Genomic DNA, 21165 nt, shown 5'->3' with positions numbered 1-21165 from the left:
TACAGTGTTTCATACGAATATTTATTTAAAAATCCATAGTTCAATACAGAAATAGTCATCTATCATATGTAATAAGACAATCAGTATTCAGCCATGCTTTCTCTGATTATTAATCACTATGTAAAAAAATAAAATAATAAATCAACAAAAAAAAACCTCCACCTCTCCCAAAAAAAAACAAAAAAAAAAAGTGCAAAGAAATCTCACCAGAATGCAATATAAACACTACCACAAAATAATTTCTCAAGTGAAGGCATCGCACAATTTTCAGAAAAATCAGTTAAGGCCATTTTTTTGTACAATTATTTTCATATCATATATACTTCAAAACACAGTTGTATTTAACAAAAAGGAACTGGCGCATCCTTTGTAAAACTGTACATGCAAACATAGTGCACATTGTTAAGAAGACGAGCATACAATACAGTATTTGGATAGCTTTTCAGTAAACAAAGATCTTTGTGGGTTAACACTTCACGTTGTCTTTTAAAACACTTGTAGAAAGGCAACACACACGCGCGCGCGCACACATGCATGCACACACTCCGTAGTAGATCGATATGAATTAATCAAATAAATTAGAAGTGGACATTTTTGATGTATGTTAATGAAGATGTGATTTGAATAATGAAGATTATGAGCTTAAGTAGCATTATGTCCAAAAATGAAACAATATAGTTGTGTCAAATTAGATCCATCCATTTTCTATACTGCTTAGCCTCACTGTTTCATATCAAATGATTTGGAATATATTATAATTGCGTTGTTTTTGTGTGTGTGTGGATGGACTCATTTTTTTATGGGGCCCCTTTTTGTATGTATGATATCCTACAAAATTCTCGTGAAAGTAGAATGAATGTGGAAGTTGTAGATATTTGGAAAGGATGAACATTTTGTTTTGAAAACAACACTTTCAAATTGAATGAAGATGACTATTATATTTGTCTTAAACATTCTAATTAAAAAAAATCTAATATTTCTTTTTTTTTTTTCTATGAACAAAAATTGTGTTTTCAGTGTCTCCACCATGCTTGAAGATGGGCTCCCATTTTTTATTTTATATTTTGGGTGGGGGGGGGGAATCCTTTTCCATGATATCCCACTCTTGTGAAATAACACTAAATGTGAACATTTAGAAAGTCAGGATAGAATGAACATGTTTGTATAGAAAATTCCTTTTCAACAGAAAGACCATTTGATTGAATTTTGAGTTTTGACACGGAATTATCTTTTTATGTGGTTTCCTGATTCTAATGGCTTTAGCGAGTGCTGTTCTAAACAATATGTTACAAAAATAAAAGTACGAATAACAAGTGTCCTCCTCTGACCGCAGTTTTCTTGTGCTGGCTGAGCAAAGTGTCAAGATGCAGCTGGGCAAGCGAAAACCCTCTGTGGCCTTCCCACCCGTGACAGTAAAAATAAAGTCCACTCTGATCCCACCCTGTGGCGGTAGATCAAAAAAAAAAAAAAAAATAATCGGTTTCTCGAGGTTTTACCCAGCGCTGTAATGAGCTCCCTTATTCTGACCTGCAGTCTTAATGATGTGTCCAGCTATGCCTTGAAGGCAGTGGGTGACCGTATCCGCACACACGCGCGCACACACACACAAAATCCACACACACCTCAATTTGTCAGCCTTGTTGGCACTGCTACAATAGAAAAGCAGGTCACAATTTGGCAGAAGTCCACATTATGTTGCTACCATTTCATGATCAATATAAAACAATAACGGGCAATGTGTGACCTTTCGCTAGACACGTTGTATTGGTCCCACTGTGTGATACGTCCAACCACATGGTGCCTTCAGTCCTTCAATATTTTAAAATCAGTTGTTTGGTACACTGGCTTGTAATAAGGAAAATGACATTGATATGGCAACATTTTTTTTTTTTTTTGCCAAGGAAAATACATGGGTAATTTAGAATGCTGATGGGACAAAATAAACTTAGTACAATGAATGATTCCTTCACATATATGAAGAATACAAGCTCGACATGTTGCATTCTTAAGTCAGTTTAAATACTTTTGATCACAGTCTGATAATCAACGTTTCTCATCGTCCACTCACTGCTCAATCGCTTGACATTCAAGGGAAAAATAAAAAAATAAAATACAAAATCAAACAAAATCAAATCAATTACACTTTTTGTTTTGGGATAGTTGACAAAATGTGTATTTTCTTTGCATTTTTGACCACTGGGCTCTTTATGCTCAAACAATGTTTGAGAGCAGCTGTTGTCTTTTTTTTTTTAACATAAGAAGTGATGCTCCGACCACACGCACACAGAAACACACATACATATATACAAACCCCCGAGCATGTGGGCATCACTGCCAAGGCCGAGAAGAGACAGAGAGCAACTGTGTTTCCATTCATAAGGATAATAAAGTCTAAAAATAAAGCAAAAATTGAATTAAATTGAATTGATTAAAAATGGTCCTTGAGTATTGCTATTATATTCCCATTGGTAAGCATGCACATAGTGGCTTTTGGAAGGCAAAATAAAGATTACAATATTTTTCTTGGGGGGGGGGGAAACAACTTTATCAATACTCTTTAAATTTGTAACCTTTTTTTCCCCTCATAAATATGATACCGCATAAATATGATTTTCTCGATAAAAGGACACTTTAATTCGTGTACACATGGTAATTAGGTTTAATTGGTGCTAAGATTAAGAGGGCGTCCCAAAAGGTTTGGGGAAAACAAAACCATGCATCATACGTTTTCATGGAGATTAATGATGGATTCTGTAGTACATTTTATGAGATTATTAGTATGCCTCATTCACTGCCAGTCCTCCATGTTAACGTGGATATTTGAATTCAACAGCCGTCAGTGGCAGTGAATGAGCGAATAATAAATCCAATAAGTCCACTGTGGCATTAACTAAAGAGCTATAATAGCGTTCAAAAGGCAAAATAAACAACATTACGATACGTGCAATATATATGGGCAACAGCACATTGGAGCATGAGTTTGAATGGATGGAAACACAGCAGAGAAAGGGGACATTGTTAGAAGGAAGACTGACAGACAGAGAGACGAACTCTCTATCACACACACAACCCACCTCAATACAGACGCATGGTTGGAAGAGGTAGTGCGGGGCGGCTAGATGCATGCACGTGGTCCAGGCTACACATGCAAAAATGTTCGGAAACACCAGGGGTACAGTAGAGTACGGTACGGCACGGTACGGTACAGAAGGGCTACCAGGACCTGCACTGCTGCTACCTGACGCACGTGTCAGGAAAGAGAGAGAAAGGTGAGAATATCACAAGCTTGATAGTGAAAGTATAAAAGTATGAACAGTAAAAATCCTTACTGTAAACAGTGAGTTATTTTGAGAGCCAAGAGAGACAGAAAGAGGTGAGTTATTTACAGCAGAAATTATTGTTCAGTTATGATTCCTTTGTGTTGTGTGGGGACATTCTTTTCTTTTCTTTTTTTTTTTTAATTCAAAAGAAACCTGCTGTTGCTTCTTCTGCTTCTTTTCTCTTCAACATCTCAATGCGAGTTTTTTTTTCCAGGCTAAAAAAATACAAAGAAAAGATTCCAGACAGTGACAGGAATGCGCGACAGCCGAAGTAAACACCCGACTCCAGTCCACACTCCCCGGCCTGGCATGCAGCTGCTCCAGAAAACGAGAACGACCACCGAGATCCACGACACACAGGCATGGAGAGCGAGACTTAAAAGACTCCGAAAAATTGAAAACCTTTGCTTTTCTTCATATCTGCGTTTGGAGGGGCTGTCCCAGAGGCGTGTAGGGAGGCGGCGCGGGTGCTGGCTTGATCCCACGGGTCCTCATGTAGGAGAGGAACTGGTCCGGAATCTCGGCCAAGACGTCCTTGGCGAGACGGGCCATGCTCAGGATGTGATTCCCCGTCCGGTCAATGTAGTCTCTGAACGGGACGAACTGCCAAGGAGAAGAAACATGGGTAAATGTATTGAAAAAAAAATAATAAAAAGGAACAGAAAAATAGGAGAAAAACTAAATAAAAGCAGTTGGCTTGCGCAGTAAATCACTCATGAGCGTAACATCCCTCTATGTTGATGTTTCTGGCTGTGTTACATGCAGACAGACACTTAATGACTTGCTGTCACCTCGGACCAGAAAGATCCGGACCAATTTGTGCTGGGACCGCTTCGCCGCCAGATGCAAACCTCACCGTGTCACCGGTCCTTATTAGTTTGCCGATCATGAGAAGCGGTAGGGAGAACTGGTGTAATGTTGTTCCGAGGAGCTGAAACTTTATTTGCTCTGCATCGAAAGTCTCTCTACATGCGTGTGTGTGTGTGTGTGTGTGTGGATTTAAGCTCGTTAGGAAGACAACTAACAAGCGTCCCTCCCTCGCCCACCTGGGCCACGGTGCCGCAGCAGGGAGCAACATGTGATAGTGGCTGCGTAAAGGTCGCTGCGGGGGAAAACAAATGCGCTCTCTATCATATATATGCACGGATCCGCAACACCCAACACTAAGTGAAAGTGGAATTATGCGTATTGGTGATGAGGTGCTGCAGCTACAGGTGAAATTACATTTCGACTTGGTTTTATGGACACTCGCTTTTTTCTCTTTTTTTTAACTCTACGCCCCTGGTACTTGACGTTGGCACACCCCGCAGTAGACGGGGGTGGGGTGAGCAGTGGCTCGATTTGCATGAGACAAGACCGGCCCCTCAAAATAGGCTAATTTCAGTCAGGTGCACCCATTTCTTTGCATTTTATTTTAAGATTCATTTCAGGGGAACAGTGCATATCAATGATCATTTGTATGTAAATATGATAGATTATAGCCATAGGCTAGTTTTGTTTTCACAACAAAATGGAGTGCCTCCATTTCCTGGGGATTAAAAGCATTTGGACTTGCTCACAAAAATGTCACAAATATTTTTGCCGCGGGACACGAGTCAACTCTTAAAATCCACAAATATGGCCGACATACAGTACTGTGCAAAAGTGTTGGGCCACTCTCTGATTTGCTGTTTTAGCAATAGCCATAATGACCACATAGAAGATAACCAGGATCCTGCCGAGTAAAGCACAGACTTGCACGAAAGTGGAAAGCGGAAAAGTGAAAGCAATTCATTATTTTGTGGGGTTTTTTTGCCATAGAAAAGCATTATTTGTTGGTAAGGACATAAAAGGAACAAGTCTGATTTTCTACCAATACAACTGTACCACTTTTTACATTTGTTCATTTTAAGTTGATGTTCTTGGCATATGTAACATATGTTTTGCAGGGTTCTTGTCATTCTTGAAGACAACGTACCTGAACAATATCTCTCTCCGCATATCTTCCTCTGGATGAAATTCGGACCTCATCGCCGTCTAATTCAATCATGGCTGATGACAAAGGAAACAAAAAACAATTCAGGGCCTGGTCAAGCAACCGTTTCGAATGCCTTCCTTACCGTCAAATTCGGCAGGTCCAACCCCCACGATGATGATCGACATGGGCAGACAGGAAGCCTGCGGGGGGGCATTTAGAGCGGAAACATCCATAAATGCAAAAACAAGAACGTAGGCTACTTGAAGTGAACCTGCCGACAAGTGGACGTATGGGTGTGGACCTCAGAGTGCATGTTGAGACATCTTTGTCAACAATTTTGGAACCGTGTGTGGAGCAATGTGTTGACCTCAGGCTATATGGTGCAGTAGATGATCTATTTATTTTTTTTCGCTCCTCCATAAAGGTCACCTATCAGGCTCTACCATCCTCTGCACTCGACCATGCTTTCTCCTCACGCCGTTGAGAAGACCTTTTTCGAGGAGTTTTTTTTTTTTTTTTTGTACCCCTTAAATTCCACACACGCGCTTGCTTTCCTCAGGAATACACTTTGAGTGATGGAAGGCATGGACGGAGGGCGAAGAACATACTGTGTCAAAAGGCAGGAGCAAGGGGCTGCAAACGTCACTAAACGTTATTGCATCATTTCTGTATGCGCATGGCAATGAGACGATGGCGTGTGAATTGCGCTCATTTACATTGACGCACAATTCGTTATACTTGAGCAATCTCCACGCGAGTTTAAGTGATGCAAATGTCGTTCACGGTTCGATGAATGCCTCTTTTCTAGTTTGACATTATCTTTAGGAAATGTGAGTTGACTGTGTGTAGCGTACTGTACTGCGTATACACGATGTGAGGTACTACAGGCAAACTTTTACTGCTGAAATTGCAACAACCCGAGTGTGAATATTTTGATCGATTATCCCATCGATAGGTCCTTACGTTGACAATCGACTCCTTGGTCTGGGCCATGTCGGAGATTACACCGTCCGTGATGATGAGGAGAACAAAATACTGCGAGCCATCTTTCACTGATGCCGCATATCTGTGGCAAAAGTAAAATACACAGACAAAAACAAAAGATTTGCATCTTTTCCCATTACAGCACAGCGAATGCACAACACATGGTGTACTACATAATGTTATTAGGAACTTTTAAAAATAGCATTACTCTTACTCGCAAGCAGGGGTGATGGAAATCATGTTAAATAATGTTAAATAATTTTTGTTCAATAATTGCTTCATTAACTTCATGTAAATGAATCATTTTTTTTTCATCATTAAAATATTAACCCATTGATTCATTACGAAAATCAAGTTATCTCACCCCCCGCACCGAAGTCTTGTGCAACTTCATTTTTAATTTCCTATTATATACTTCATGAGAACAGGAATGAGACATTTACATGTTCCGAGACAAACAGGTTTTTTTTTTTTTTTTTACCTTCCTTTTGAGTAAATTAGTAAGCGATTCCCCACCTCTCCACTCTGTCAAGTGCAACTACCTTTGTGTCGGCTTTTCGCTTTCTTCCGTGTTAATATGGCCTTTCGACTTATGGCGGCTGTTTACACACGCGGAGATGATTTAAGTCACCTCTGCGGCACTTCACCTTACGGCACCTTGTGTTCTTACAAAATACAGTGCTATTTTTTTTTTTAAATTAAAACATCAAAAGTGGACATTTTTTAGGGGGGTGGAATGTATAAATGGCATTTCAATTCACTTACGAGCTTGGTCACGGAATGAATTAACGTCAAGTCAGGGTACCGAAAGTAAAATTAAAGTTAAATTACTGACGCAATGTCTGACAGGAACGTGTTTGTAAAGTGAAATGGTCAACTAGTGGTGTATATTAGGTGATGTCCAGTAGAAAAGTTATTAATATATTGTATGAATAGCAACAGGTTGATACCCAAGTTACTGTAATTGTACCGTCTTTCAGCAAGTTGAAGAGCATTTCTTCAACTAGCTGATCTCTGTATGTCGCTGGCATAAATAGATGAACAAAGATACATTTGTAGTCAATAAATAATCATTTTGGCACCAATTAAGTAAAATTGGATAATTTGTGGTGGTTGAGAATTACTGATTTGTATTAGGTTAGCATGTATCGGGTAAAATTTATTTTGTTGTACAGTCAAACGCAAAAACACACTTGTGGAGTTGAGCTTTCTATAGCATATTTGTCCAGAACTTCAAATTGAACCAGTGGAGGTTCTGCTGAATTACTGCCAGTGTCATCATCTCCCTGCAGGTTTTGCCTTTTGCCGCGCAAGTACATTACATTTTCATAACTTCAAAATGCAGAGTAAACGGAACACTAATTATTCGCTTTTCTCATTTAGTTGATTGCCCGTCTCCCCTGTAGCAAAAATGATGCTCTCACACACAAACAAACATGCAATCAAAAGTTCCCTCTGTGTGTGTGTGTGTATGTGTTTTTCCCCCCCTTTCTAAATCTCACTCACCTTTGCTACCTGGCAACACTTCCCGCAAAGAGCTTGTTCCAGAAAACCCGACGACACATTAAGGTGGAAATGTACTGATGTTCCTTTTACCTTGCACGCGATATAATTTGAATTTACAGATGATTTTAAAAGTCGATGGGGGAACCTGTGAGCAGTACCTGGCAACATGGTTAACCACAGGGGAGAAGTTGGTGGGTCCGTATAGTTGGACTGACTTCAGGCTCTGGTAGTAGGCTTCCATCACCCCATCTATTCCTGCACAGTAAGGGTTCTGAGGGTTCCCGTTCTATATTAGTGAAGAGTGGAGAGGAAAAAATGTATTGAGGTGGTTTTCTTTTTTCCATGACCCAGGACTAAATTTGTTCTCACCAAAGCAAACTCGTGGGAGATCCGCCCATCAGGCGGCAGCTTGGCTCCGAAGCCGAGCGCGGGGAACATCTTGTCGCTGTCGTAGTCCTGAATGATCTCCCCGACCGCCTTCAGGGCCATGGCGTAGGCGTTCAGCTGGTAGGGGCTCATGTAGTGGAGGGAGGTGGGCTGGGCTGGGTTACCTGTTGATGAGAGAGAGAGAACACACAATCAAAGTATTTGCACATACAGTAGCTACTGGTTATTTGGTACTAAAAAAAAAAAACAAGGGGAATGTAAAGTTAATGGTTGTGAAATCTGTGATTTATCATTTTAACAATTTAATAAATCTACCCTAATTGGGAATGAGATCTAAATTTTATAATATACAACATCAAATTTCTGAACACTTTCATTTTGTCAAGCAACTCTACTCTTCTGGTTTGTTGGTTTCGCCTTTTATTCAAAAGACTCCTTTTCAGTTCTACATTTTTCAGTGTGGAGCCTCCCTATTTATGTCACTGCTGTGTGCATCCCGCCTCCTCTTTCGAGAGCGGGCCTTTCTAGTTTGACATTGACGGACTCTTAAACACCGCTGAAATGTCTTGAACAAACGAGAGGAGTCCAAAAGGAGAAAAAAACAAAAACAAAAAAAACCTTACAGCATATATTTGAACAAATCACTCCTCATGCAGGTCCTCCAAATGCGGGTTTACCAAAAGACTCACCATTGGAAGCAGTGAAGTCAATGGCCACTGTGAAGTTAATCTGCGTCCTTGGAAGAGAAGAGAAGGGATAGGGTTCATTAATTAACAATAGTCGCCATCCCACTTTTCATTCACCACGCGAACAAATGGCTCAAACTGCTGGTACAATTAGACCGAGAGCACGAACAGAGGTCCCTCCTGCAGCTTTAGCCGTTAATAAGAAGACTGGGATTGATGGCTCATAAATACGTGCGCGCATTGTTTCAACCCGTAAACCTGCAAGGACATGATGTGGTCGGCCTGTCACCGCTTCTTTCACAGCGAGCCTCGACGCCAACCCCCAGCCCACTCAAACACACTGCTCGTGTCATCCCGGGGTTGGCAATAGCCGGCAGCTTCATCCCATTTGTCACCTTCAGCGGGCCATAAGAGGTGGAAGCTCTACAAGCCATCAGTCGTTGTGACTGGACACTTATCGGTCTGGAGGGGGAAGGAGAGACGGACAGCAACAGGGAGAAAACTGGGCTGTTCTCTTATGTTACCACTTCAGTAGCAGGCATTGCATTTGGTACCTGGGCCTTATCACTACCTTACAAAGACGTAATATTGTGCATTTGTATTTATCATCTGGAGCAGTTCAGAATCAAGGGGGCGGTGGGGGGGAATAAATCAAATGAAATACTGTACACACCACATGACCCAGAGATGCTTATATATGGGAATTTTGTTTGACGTCTTAGTGTGACACTTTGGACAAAACAAGCTGATGTCATATGCTTACTGAGAAGACAACAAGTGGATCAATGTTGCCCACTGGCATGGAATAAATAAATACTGCCTGTTATTACATGTACAGAACTTGTAAGAGACAGACAACCCAAAATCTGCAGAGGGGATCAGAGCAAAGGCACACGTTCAGACCAAAAGGGGAGAAAAAGATCTGGGAGGTAAGATTCAAGATTTCTGGCTTTCTTTCATAAATAGGCAACATTTCACTCAAGGAAAGAATGCAGGGTTTCGCATGCTCAGAACACCTGCGGTGCTCCTGTAAGGGCAGGCCTGATTGCGGTTGCTCAGCAACAGCAGTCAGCAAAAGTGCCCGGTTTCATCCGTCTAACCTCACTTCTAATAAGGAGCATTTACCTTGCCTGCGAAGCGATGTTGTCTTTAATTACGGCTCACAAGTCGAGTCTTGGTTCGTCACAATAGGCGGTCCTCCAGTGTTTACCTTAATAACCTAAAGGAGAAAGGCTTTTCAAAAGTTCAGAGGGAGTCCACTTTTGCTCTTATATTGGAGTGCCCGTGTCAGCATGAGTGCACAGAGTGGCCTAAAAACAGCCAGCACAGGTTGCGTCCTGGTAATATGCAAACAGATGTTGCTGCTTGGAAAGTGGCCAAGCAGCCAAAGGAGGATGAAGATGTCGTGTATACATTGAGAAGTTTGACAGCAGCAGCAGGAAAAATTTAATTTCACTTGACAGCTTGCATCTGAGTGGCTTTTCAAATTGTAATATACCCCCCCCCCCCACACACACACAGAAATCTTTGTTCTGCCTCTGGATGTCTGCTCCTCGTACAAATGACATCTCCTCACAATGAGTTCAATACAGGCACGGTTTCCTCCTGCTTCTATTCTGGTTTCAATACTCAATTCAGCAGGCAAAATAAGGCGAGACAATATCTGCCACTATGAGTGACAGAGCAGCCATCAAAGGCACAACTCCAAATGAAAGATATGGCCAACAACTGTTCATTTTTATCCAAGACCTTGTGAATAGAGGCTTCTTTGTTGGAAAATCATGGGTGGTTCTCACGCTTTATCGAGCGCCATGAAAAGAATGAGCTCCGGATTGAGATGGAGCCTTCCCAAATCAGTCATTTATGCTAATGCAGTCAGCCGATCATGCTCCTAATTAGGTCCAAATGAGCAATTAGCTGATTGGGTTGAAGCACTGCAAAGAGCTGCCAATCAGAGGAGAAGAGAGCAGTGGGGAAGAAAGATGAGAGAAGGCACCACGATGAGGAGACAGAAGGGAATGTTAAAATAGACTCACACTGGGGATTTCAGGGCATGGCTTGAGTGATTTCACAGTATTTGTGTATGCAAGCGTGGGCATGTTTGTGTGAACAAGTCTGCCCATTATGTGCCCGCGAGTGCAACTGGACCATTACGGTCCATTTAGGTCTCAAAACAGCGATACACCACTTGGCACTTTATTGGGGAGATACTCGCGAAGACGGACTGGGATAAATGCAATCTCGTTTGTGCCGACGTGAGCGGACCACATTTCGCCATTCGGAGTTAAGAGGACACACGGCGAAGGGGCGCACGCGTGGTGCAAGAACAATACATGAACAGCGACTTGCTCGGTGACATTCACTCAGTCCGTCCCTGCCACGGGATTCAATACCATATTGATCTCTTTTGCGAACCTCAATAGAAGGAAAGCAACAGTCAACTCGGGGATAAGACAAGTCAAGATTTGATGGTACAGTATGTAGACCAAAGTGATAGAACTCTTAGTTACGGTATATTTCCTACACTGCAGTGTTTCCCAACCTTTCTTGAGCCCAGGCACATATTTTACGTGTAAAAAAAATACAAATAAAAAAATTTTAAAAAATAAATTAATAAAAAAATCTCACAGCACACCACTAGACAAAACTGTCACAAGAAATGTATACAGTACATGGTGTCCCAAAAGTTACTTTTAAAAAAAATATATTGTTTTCATTTGGACAGACACGAGGCCATCAGCATTTGACAGTCAGTCTATCATTCCCTTGTCCAAGGCTCACCAATTGACATTGGGGAAAAACTGCCGCCTGGCAAGAAGTTTCAAACTTCGACAGCAGGCTTTTGTGCAAAGCCAGGGAAAGTCTATGTGGAGGGCTGCACTGGAACTCAAACGCCTGCTCTAGAAGTTCGGTGAGCCAGATTATTACAAAAACGGCAAAACCTAAGCTGATACCTTAAACGGAAAAAGGAAGTGTATAGTGACTTTTGGGACACCCTCCATACTGAACTGAAAATGATCGCATCTCAATTTACTTTCGCTGTTGAATAAATGGCAATAGGTGGATACTCATTAATATATGAACCTTCTGGCATCTCGTGGAAGACCATTTAACAGTTCCGCCTCTAACTAAACGTATGTCACTGGAATACATAGCTCAAGGAGACATTATTTGTGGTAACTAAACTTTAAAAAAAAATTGTATATATATATATATATATATACATATATATATATATATATATATATATATATCACACACTAAAATTGCGCCTCTTCGCCCTTGACATTCTCCTCGCCCCTCATGAAGGAAGGCCACAGAAAGAGAGCAGTCCCCACAACGCCCAGTTGCGCATGGTCACGCCCGTGTGTACAACAGGAACATGTGCACAAGGTCACGTGAGCGAATGTCCAAACACAATGCAAGAGTGCACACGAGGGAACCGCAAACACTTCAGCAGAGTCTGCGTTCTGTGCGCTTGACTTTGGCTGGGTCATTCTGTCTGTCTCTCGCAAAAATAATAAATATACACTTCATCTGAGGGATAATTATATTTGGCATACTGCAGATGGCGAGTCATGACGTGGTTATTGACCAGACAGGACGGTGGAAGACAGAGCTCAATGCATTAGCATTTGTGGAAAAGGTTGACAAACAACACTTGAAGACACTCAAAAAAAATAAAAAAATAAAATAAAAAATAAAATATATATATATATATATATATATATCATATGTGTTATTTATTATTTCATCTGTGTTCAACCCCAAACATTCAAGCAATCAAAATGTGTGAATAAACATCAGTTCATCGGTCATACGCATCACGGAAGACCAATTTCATATTAAATAGCTGTGATATATTTGAAAAATAATAGAACAGAAGTTGGTCAAACAGTCAGTAGGAGTCCAAAAAGATTGAAGCAGTGTCCTGAGAGTTAAATGTAAATGTCAAATGTACAGAATATCACTACGTACAGCATATTGAAGACTGATGAGGACCACATTGCAGCTACAAAGCTCATTGTCATTTCCAAAAAACAAACAAACAAACAATCAAATTAAAAAAATATACAAATAAAACCCGTGGTGTCACGGTCTCCTTTCTGTGCTTGGTAGCTACGACATTACAGACATTTACCAATGAATGCATTCTGCCATAATTCAGCTTTAAGGACGGACGTCCACCTTCGACCACATTGTATGTGCAATTCTTCAAAGGCATTTTAATGCTGAAGCACTTCCACTATTGCCATGAGAATGTCAAAGTGGATCAGGTCTTGCTGGAGCTTGGAAATCCTGGGAATTGCTCCTGTTACACAAAAGCATCCACAATGACTTATCTTTCATGCACATTGTACGTTCGTTGTCATTTACAACCATCACGGGGAAGGATTAAAAGAAACCAAGAGAAAAGACAAACAGTCCGAGTACCACCATCATGACCAACATTAACATACAGTAAAATAGGAGGCCCAAGTGTGAATTGACACTGCGCTGATTTATCTCAAATATACCGCACATAAACGTTAAATAAGAAGTGTACCGAAATAAATGTTTGAAAAGAGCAGAGCAGCAGTGTGTACTGTATGTAACTTTACAAGTGAATGTGAAATCATGCTGTTACACGAGCTTGAACCCGACATTACCCTGCAGTTGCATGCAGATATATGTAAATATCACCCACCTGGTCAATACTCGGCCATCTTCAACCTTTCAGGCGGTCCGTTGTCAATGCATCCATGTCATTAATATAGTCGCACCGCTGCCAGTGACTTCTATGTGACTATTTGTATTTGTCTTTCAGGCTATTTGCAAACGCGCTTCCGCTTTTTGCGATGGCGCTCTCACTCGTGCATTTGGTCGAGCTCTGTCGGCCACCGTAAGACAGGGATAGGGACAACCAACGTGTCACCGCTGAATCAAGCGATACAACCCCAACCAGATCACAGCGTGTCTCAAATAAACGTGTGGTCTTTGACCTACCCTCCCTTAATGTAGTCCAGGAAGGTGACTTCAATGTCCACGAGGAATGACAGCAATGTTACCTTTGAGAGAAAAAAGGAAAGGGTCGTCGTGTCAGTGCTAAACTGATGGAAAATACACACGACACACTACAGTATATGAAAAATATGTATCCAACTTGGGAGGGTGTTGCAGCTTACCGTTCCAGAGTTTAGATATTTTTTCTTTGTCCCTTTCTTCTTTGGATTTATCACCTGTAAAAGAAAAATCATGCATTGTAGTTTTAGCATCATTATTCCCCCACTTATTTAATACTAACTGCAACATCTGTCTACATTTGCAATACATATTCAAAACCTCTAACATCCATGCAGGTACACCTGCACAACTGACCTCCTTAAAACCTGAGCGTCAACCAGAAACAACCAACTTTGATTCCAACAACCTGAGTTTTACGGTCTGATAAATATGATGGCAAGGTTCAAGGGAGGAGAGAGGGCCTCGGGGAAAGAACGTGGAAAGGTGATGATTTATGCCTTTCTCCTTGCTTCACATTGAGTCTCACGCACAGGAACAACTGGAGGTGAGGGGCAATGAGAAAAGTGTGGCTTCAACACAAGAGACACGGAGGCAGTGAGTCTCAAACTGCACATTTCAAGAGGGGAAAAAAAAGCTCAAAAATAACTTTGAAAGTGAGAGATTCATGCACGCCTTAGTGCCTGTGCCTATCTGAAAGTCAAACATCTGCTAAAAGAATGTCAGTCTCCGTGTGTCCTCCTCAGCAAATCACAAAAAGGCGGCTTCTTCCTTGGAGAAGACCAGCCAGTGGTGCGTCACAACTGTCAGCATGCGCCACATGTGCATATGTTTGAATCCCGAGCGGGAGAGTCCACGTTCCTTCATATAGTTTCCCAGATTTCACACCCAATCTTAACGAGCCGTTGGCTTTAGTTAGTGCTCTCTCTCGTTTCATTGGTCTCACTTTTCATTTTGTATTCCAGCTGGAGAAAGGGCTTGCTTCATTAGCAAAAGCAGCAACATTAGAATGGCTACGCACTCACCTCATAGACATTGAATTGACTCTGCCCTCTGGATAATTCTCTGTAGCTGGTGCTGAACTCTCCAATAAAGTCATGACTGCAGGGTACAACGAGAATAATGTGCAGATACAGTGTCTGGCCACTCACTCGAACAAAACACATTTACAACGGACACTGTCAGACGACTACTTTTTAAATGGAAGTAGACAAAGAAAGTTTTTATAAAGCTCAAAAGGACTAAAAACACAATTTGTTAAGCAGAAACAGTTCTATTGAAACTTCACTGTGCTCCCTCTAAAAAGATAAAAATGGTGGTGCTGAATAGAGGCGTTTAAATAATAAAAGGAACAACTCCTTGTTAAGCTGCAGCAATGTCCGTCAGCCAGAATCAAGAGGTTTTTGAAACACAGCCTTTGGTTAAGTATAAGTAAATGTTACTATACAGTGGGTTAAATCGAAGCTGCAAATTGTATTCAACTGGAATTGTTGATATGTTGTTGGGCAAATACAGCTTACAATTCTCCAATAATTCTTGAATCCAGACACCTCCCCAAATTGTAATCACCTGTCCCGACACCCGAACCTTATCTGCAATTAAATATTCATGCAACTTCACGGTGTACTTTCTAAGCAATCCTTCTAACAGGCAAACACGCGTATTACCAGTGCGGCGCAAGATTTACCTGCCATCTCTGTCCCAGTCGTACACCTCGACCTTGATAGTTCTGTTAAAAGAAGAAGATAATGAGGGTTTGGTTCAAAACTAAATGAGGTTTTTTTTTTCCTATTCTAGAAAGACACTTTTATGTTCATCCTGATGAAATTCGTTTTCCGCAGTGCTGGAGGCGCTGCCAGTGCTTTGTTGCAAAAGGCAACATCATTAAACCCTGCCAAAAGACAAAGCTGTCTATTTGTCTGTGTTGTAACCCTCATTAAAATGAGAAAGATGTATCATCATGTCTCATGTGACTCAATTTGATAGGAAAAATGCTAATTTCTTTTGTTCGTGTTGCCGCGGATCCATTCTGCAGCTTATCTCCATCCCGAAACAGCTGCATATGCCTCCCGTCATACTCTCGCCTCATATCGAAATTCATCTGTTTCTGTGTGCCGCCGTGGCTTACGAAGATATACTGTACATCGGAAGAATAGCCTGCCTGAGGCAGATATCCTGCATTATCCTGGTTATCTCCCAATATTTCAAATTAAAGTGTCATCTCTTGCCGGCGAGTAATAGAAACAAACAAGGGGGAAAGAAAGACTAAGAGGGCACGAGGATCTTTATTAAGGGAAAACGGGGGCATTTCTAATGAGGCATGACTTTGTTTTTACTGTAACCACACTACAACGCGGCTTTCTCGGAACAAATTGCATCTCCTTTAAAAACACCCAAAGCCGAAGTGTACTTTTCCATCCTGCCCGTCTTTCAATAAAGGCAAGGAGTCGAAACCCAAAGCAGCGCTTAATGGCCCTCGGAGCTCGGCGTAGGCGGCCGGATGCGCATCATTACGGGGAAGGAGGTAATAAAGTTAAGGAGCAAGCTCCTCATAAGCCGGCACACAGATGAGACTTGCCTCTAGGGATTGGCGAGTGGTGGCTTGCTGCAACACCAGCATCACAATTCACACCAACGGACCAGGTTTTGCTCATTATTTGATAGCTTTTTAGTAAGTGAGGTACACTATTTTACGGCTGCTCTCTAAATATAAACATTTCTATACATACCATACTACATTTTGGTTACAGAACGCCTGAAATACGGCACTGTTGTTTTTGGGGAACAATTATTGGGAGGGTTGCCTCGAGGGAATTATTGTAAACTCTGTGTAGTAATGGGGAAAAAAAGCATCCGCTTGACACGAACCCAGGTTTAGCGGTTTCGGAGCTTAGGCTAGCTCTTATCTCCTATCACAGACTCAACACAGAGCGGATGCGTGGGGAGCGAGTGCACACTGTGCATTTGTGCACAGAATAACCCATTGATAAGACCTAGCTGGATTCCACTACCCAAATAATCCTATTGTGCCAACAACTGCGCTGAACTGAAGCACCGTTGTGTGCTGACTACCGTCAGGTTGAGAAAAAAAAATAAAGGGGAGACACATTTTTCGTATCTTTCAAAGGAACATTTCCTTTGCAGCGCTTATAAAGAATCTTATAATTAAATCTTTTTAATAAGTATGTTAAATAGTCCACTCCCCATATCAGCACCATGGACAGTAACTCTCCACTCCGTTCCGATTGATCATCTGTTACTTATATTCCTCAGAAAACATACGGTTTCAGTTGACATTGGAGATTTGTGGCTGTTCTTGTTAGTGACACTCGTGGATTATCTAAAAGCTTGACCACTTTTAAATACCATTACATCATTATTTGCCTAAAGGGACTTTCTCTAACTTACCTACTTTTGCACTACAGAGGTCCCTACGTGGATGACATTTTTTAAAGAATCGTACTCCAGAGAAGAAAGAGTAGAGGTTAAAAACTGCGGGTAAATTCATGAGTAAAATATGAGCATTTTCTTGTTGTAAATATCATCTGTTATCAGCTTGAATTGAATAAATAATGCCATTTGACAACTTGACATTTGCCGAATAAACCAATGTGGATTTTTCCAATAGTTGCTACTGGCATTGAAATATCGCAGCATGCATGTATTAGTGTTAATATTCTGCTTGAGGCTTCTGTGTATGATATGCGTATTGTACGCCTCATTGCCGAACAATTGTTTTGTTGTCGGAATGAGAAAAAGACAAGATGTTTCCTGACATGGCCTTGTATTATATTTTATAGCCAGGAGAATACGGGCGTACCTGTCATAATCCCCATTGCAAAGAGCCCGAACAGGGATTTTAAAAGCCTGCCACACTGGGTTCAACGTGTTTTTCACCACTTCTGTTTTGTGGCAGATGGTGAACCTGCAGAGAGAGTTAGGGAACAAAAGATTAGTGGGGTGCTAAGTTCTGCTAACACAACCGCAAACGCCCCCGAGCCCCCTGCTTCCGTATACACTCAAACACATTGTTGCCCATGTCGTGCGCAAACATCACCCCCCAACACGCTTAAAAAGACCTTCTTTTGATCTGGAGGGAAAGAAAAATCAATAAAACCGATTTCCTCTGGATGCGGAGAAGGATTAAAGGAAAGCCCAAAGTGAAGAGCAACTCACGTGCCGTCCTCATTGCTCCTGTAGAAGACCAGGAAGGGGTCAGACTTGCCGAAAAAATCCTTCTTGTCCAACTTGTTCCCACAAAACTGCATCATAACCGACTCCTAGTGAACATAACCCGGACATGACACGACTTCCCAGCAAGCAAATTAATTCAATTACAGAAAATTAACCAAGGAGCTTATTTTATATTCAATCATCAGTCAGTTCCCTCACCCTGCAGTTGTTCAGCTCCTCGGCTTTCACAATAATAGTGCCGCATTTCTTGCCGGAAATGCCCCTGTAAACAAACACATTTATTCAAAAAAAACCCCACGAGATTACAGGAGCTCTTGAGCGTATTGCCATCTCTAACGCTTGCCCTTCATCATTCCTGCGTAGTACAAAAGCATGCAGTAAAGAGCAGATCTTCACCAAGGCCAAACAACACATTTAATAAAAACTCTACCATTCACCTTCCTCATATTCAGGCATTATCCACTGAGACTGGATCTCATTTTGAACAAATTCACTCCATGTTATAAAAATAAAGATAATGAAAACCAAATGGAGGTTAAATTCAAATATTTTCGACAAGCGAAGGCCAAAAATGAGTCACTTAAAAAATGTGAAAGCAAACCATTTTACACTGAACAGAGAAGTATTCATAGTCAACATTTCATTTCAGTGTCCCATTACAAGTTACAAAAGGCGCTCTGTTGCGAGGCGTGCTGTTTGCGGTTCCAGTGGCCAGTAAATGGGAGGGCAGAGTGAGGCGGTTGAGAGGCAGAATAACCATGTGGAAAAGTGCAGATGTTGCGGATGGATTGCGTTTCACTTGGCTGCGGCTCCAGCAAAGGTGGAAAGAGGTGATGCGTGCGTGCGTGCGTGCGTGCGGGCGTGGACTCGCCCACACGCCTCGTGTAAACATCGCCTTGAAGGGGAATTTTCATTAACAGCACACAACAGTACAAATGCAGTACATTCAGTAGCTTTAATGTGCCTTTTATTGTATTTTTTTTTTAATCATGTTATATTCTAATAAATCCAACACACAAGCGCAATCAAAAAAAAAAGCTTTTCTTAAAAACTATGTGAGAAAACTCGGCCGAAAGAGGCTAGTGAACGCCTACCGTGGAAGGGAACAAAAAAAAAAACACGGCAATGCAACTCAACATAACGTTTTAAAGAGGTCTGGCAATCTGACAAAAGAGGCCCGGCATCTGATGAGCTCCACTTTGCAAGAACCACCTGACAAAGATCGACTCAGGCAGTCGTTTAGACAGCCTAGAATTGGGGTCAAAGACCACTGCTTTGTGTTTTGATTTCAGCAAAAGGAAAATGCTTCTGATTTACCACATGCGAAGCTAGAATACAAAGCCCAGAAGGTTGCATTGGACATTACATTAAGGATGTATACTGGTTATTAAAATTTTATTTTTTTATTTTTCCCCTCTCTCTTTGAGTTTATACGTGACACAGAAAAGCTCTCCTAAGAATACTTTCTGAATGCGTGCGCGTGCGAGAGGGAGAGAAAAGCTGTGAATCCTCTAATCAAGAGACATGGATTTGCAATCAGGGTCTGGCCAGAGACAGGTAATTAAGTCTGGGTCTGTTCTGGGCTGCACGAGCACAAACCGGGACTCCGATGTCTATACAGTATATTGTACACTCACGCACATCTATCTTGTAATCAGTGAATGGGAACATGTATCAATCTGCTTTAAACTTTAAAGTGTTTGGTCCTCCCATACAGAGGCTTACAATTACATTTTTTGTGTGTTCTGATCCGCTTAGAACTCTTCTTAACGCTTTATAATAGCGAGTGTGTGAGGGGAAAATAAAGAGGAAAAAGAGAGGTGGGAAAATAATCCGACTGCCTCACTGAAGGATGAAGAGACAAGAGCATAAGCACGGTATACCGAGTGGAAATGTTATTGGTGGTGAAAATGCCAATTTCCGGGCCAGTGTCTCAAGAGGCATTCACAAAAACACGAGTGCTCCCATTCAAATTTCACCCAACAATGAGTCAGGGTGACACATTGGAGTTTATCAGACATGAAGCGTCAAAAGGGAGCCTTCGGGATATCTATTAGCTTCACATTCAGAGCACTCAACTGACGCATATGCCTGCGTGTAACCATCATTTTCAAGCACTGAACGGTAAATAACTTTTTGAAGTTTTGACATTTCGCATTGGAAACACTTGACAATTGCCAGAAATGTTTCATGCTGCTGGTGGTTACGTTACAATTGTCACCTCACATGCGCGCGCACACACACACACACACACACACACACACACACACACACACACACACACAGCGGATTAAACATGAGATTGACTGAACAATTAAATTAGCCGTAATTAGCGTTCATTAAAATGGTTAAAATTGCCGCTGATGTACTGTGCAGCAGGTGTGTCCATGATAAGACCTAACACACACACGGGAAAAAAACACGCAGAATTATAATTCAGAGACGTTGACATTGCTTGTCATGCTTCCCTCAAATCAAATGAGGCATTAAAAAAAACACATACAGCATACTGTATCGAGTCTGCAAGCCACCTGTGTGACTTGATTCATCGCGTGCGCGCCGAATAAAAGGACACATGCGTCAACATGGGTTGCCGGGTCTTGACAACGTTCACTGAAGTGATGCCAGCCCCAACACCTTTTACATCTGAGCGCTCGTCACGGCTGGAAATGAACAATAAACTGGATTTAAAAGCCTGCAAGGAAGCCAAGTGGGAATTAAATAGAAAAGAGATGAGGAAAATGGTTGATAAAAGTCCATGAAGATGTCCTCGTGAGCGAAACCACAGCAAAACAAACACATTTTTGATTATTTTGTAACACGTCTATAAGACATTTACATTTGCCTTTATATCATGCAGCATAGTCAAAGTCTTCGTGGTTGCAAATGACGATGTCATTTCGGCATTACAGCTGACAATGTTGCCTGGGAATTGGTTCAAATGTTTTAGGGGACCGCAATGGCTTTTACAACACAAACGTGAACAGAAATACGTAGGAGTTTCGTTTTGCTTGCGTCATTGCGTCTTATTTATTTTGCTTGTTCCTTCAAAGTTAATTAAAATACATGGCTGGCTTCTGGTCTGCACTATGCATATGTAAAAAACAATCAAAACAAAAACAACTACTAA

The 21165-nt window shown here is 41.4% G+C and overlaps 1 protein-coding gene across 5 annotated transcripts in view; it reads right to left on the bottom strand.

The window, feature by feature from the left end:
- LOC133396960 (copine-8) overlaps positions 1–21165 on the bottom strand; it is a 41190-nt gene continuing 20025 nt past the window's right edge. For 2 of the 5 annotated variants that reach the window (XM_061667278.1, XM_061667277.1), the window contains exons 7-20: positions 18234–18297; positions 18018–18121; positions 17662–17766; positions 15529–15570; positions 14867–14942; positions 14006–14059; positions 13827–13888; positions 8844–8890; positions 8137–8318; positions 7926–8053; positions 6241–6343; positions 5420–5477; positions 5278–5351; positions 1–3923 (exon numbers count right to left, since the gene is read on the bottom strand). In XM_061667278.1, the coding sequence (XP_061523262.1) occupies positions 3735–3923; positions 5278–5351; positions 5420–5477; positions 6241–6343; positions 7926–8053; positions 8137–8318; positions 8844–8890; positions 13827–13888; positions 14006–14059; positions 14867–14942; positions 15529–15570; positions 17662–17766; positions 18018–18121; positions 18234–18297 (1288 nt within the window). In that variant the 3' untranslated portion in view covers positions 1–3734. Of the gene's footprint in view, positions 3924–5277; positions 5352–5419; positions 5478–6240; positions 6344–7925; positions 8054–8136; positions 8319–8843; positions 8891–9965; positions 12033–12981; positions 13153–13826; positions 13889–14005; positions 14060–14866; positions 14943–15528; positions 15571–17661; positions 17767–18017; positions 18122–18233; positions 18298–21165 lie in introns of those variants that run through there. The other 3 variants (XM_061667280.1, XM_061667281.1, XM_061667279.1) reach the window with 3 other exon arrangements.

Source organism: Phycodurus eques, chromosome 22 (assembly GCF_024500275.1).
Source record: "Phycodurus eques isolate BA_2022a chromosome 22, UOR_Pequ_1.1, whole genome shotgun sequence".
In the NCBI taxonomy this organism is placed as follows: Eukaryota; Metazoa; Chordata; class Actinopteri; order Syngnathiformes; family Syngnathidae; genus Phycodurus; species Phycodurus eques.
Note: the sequence above shows the minus strand (reverse complement) of the source record. Positions and strands in the feature narration are given on the sequence as shown.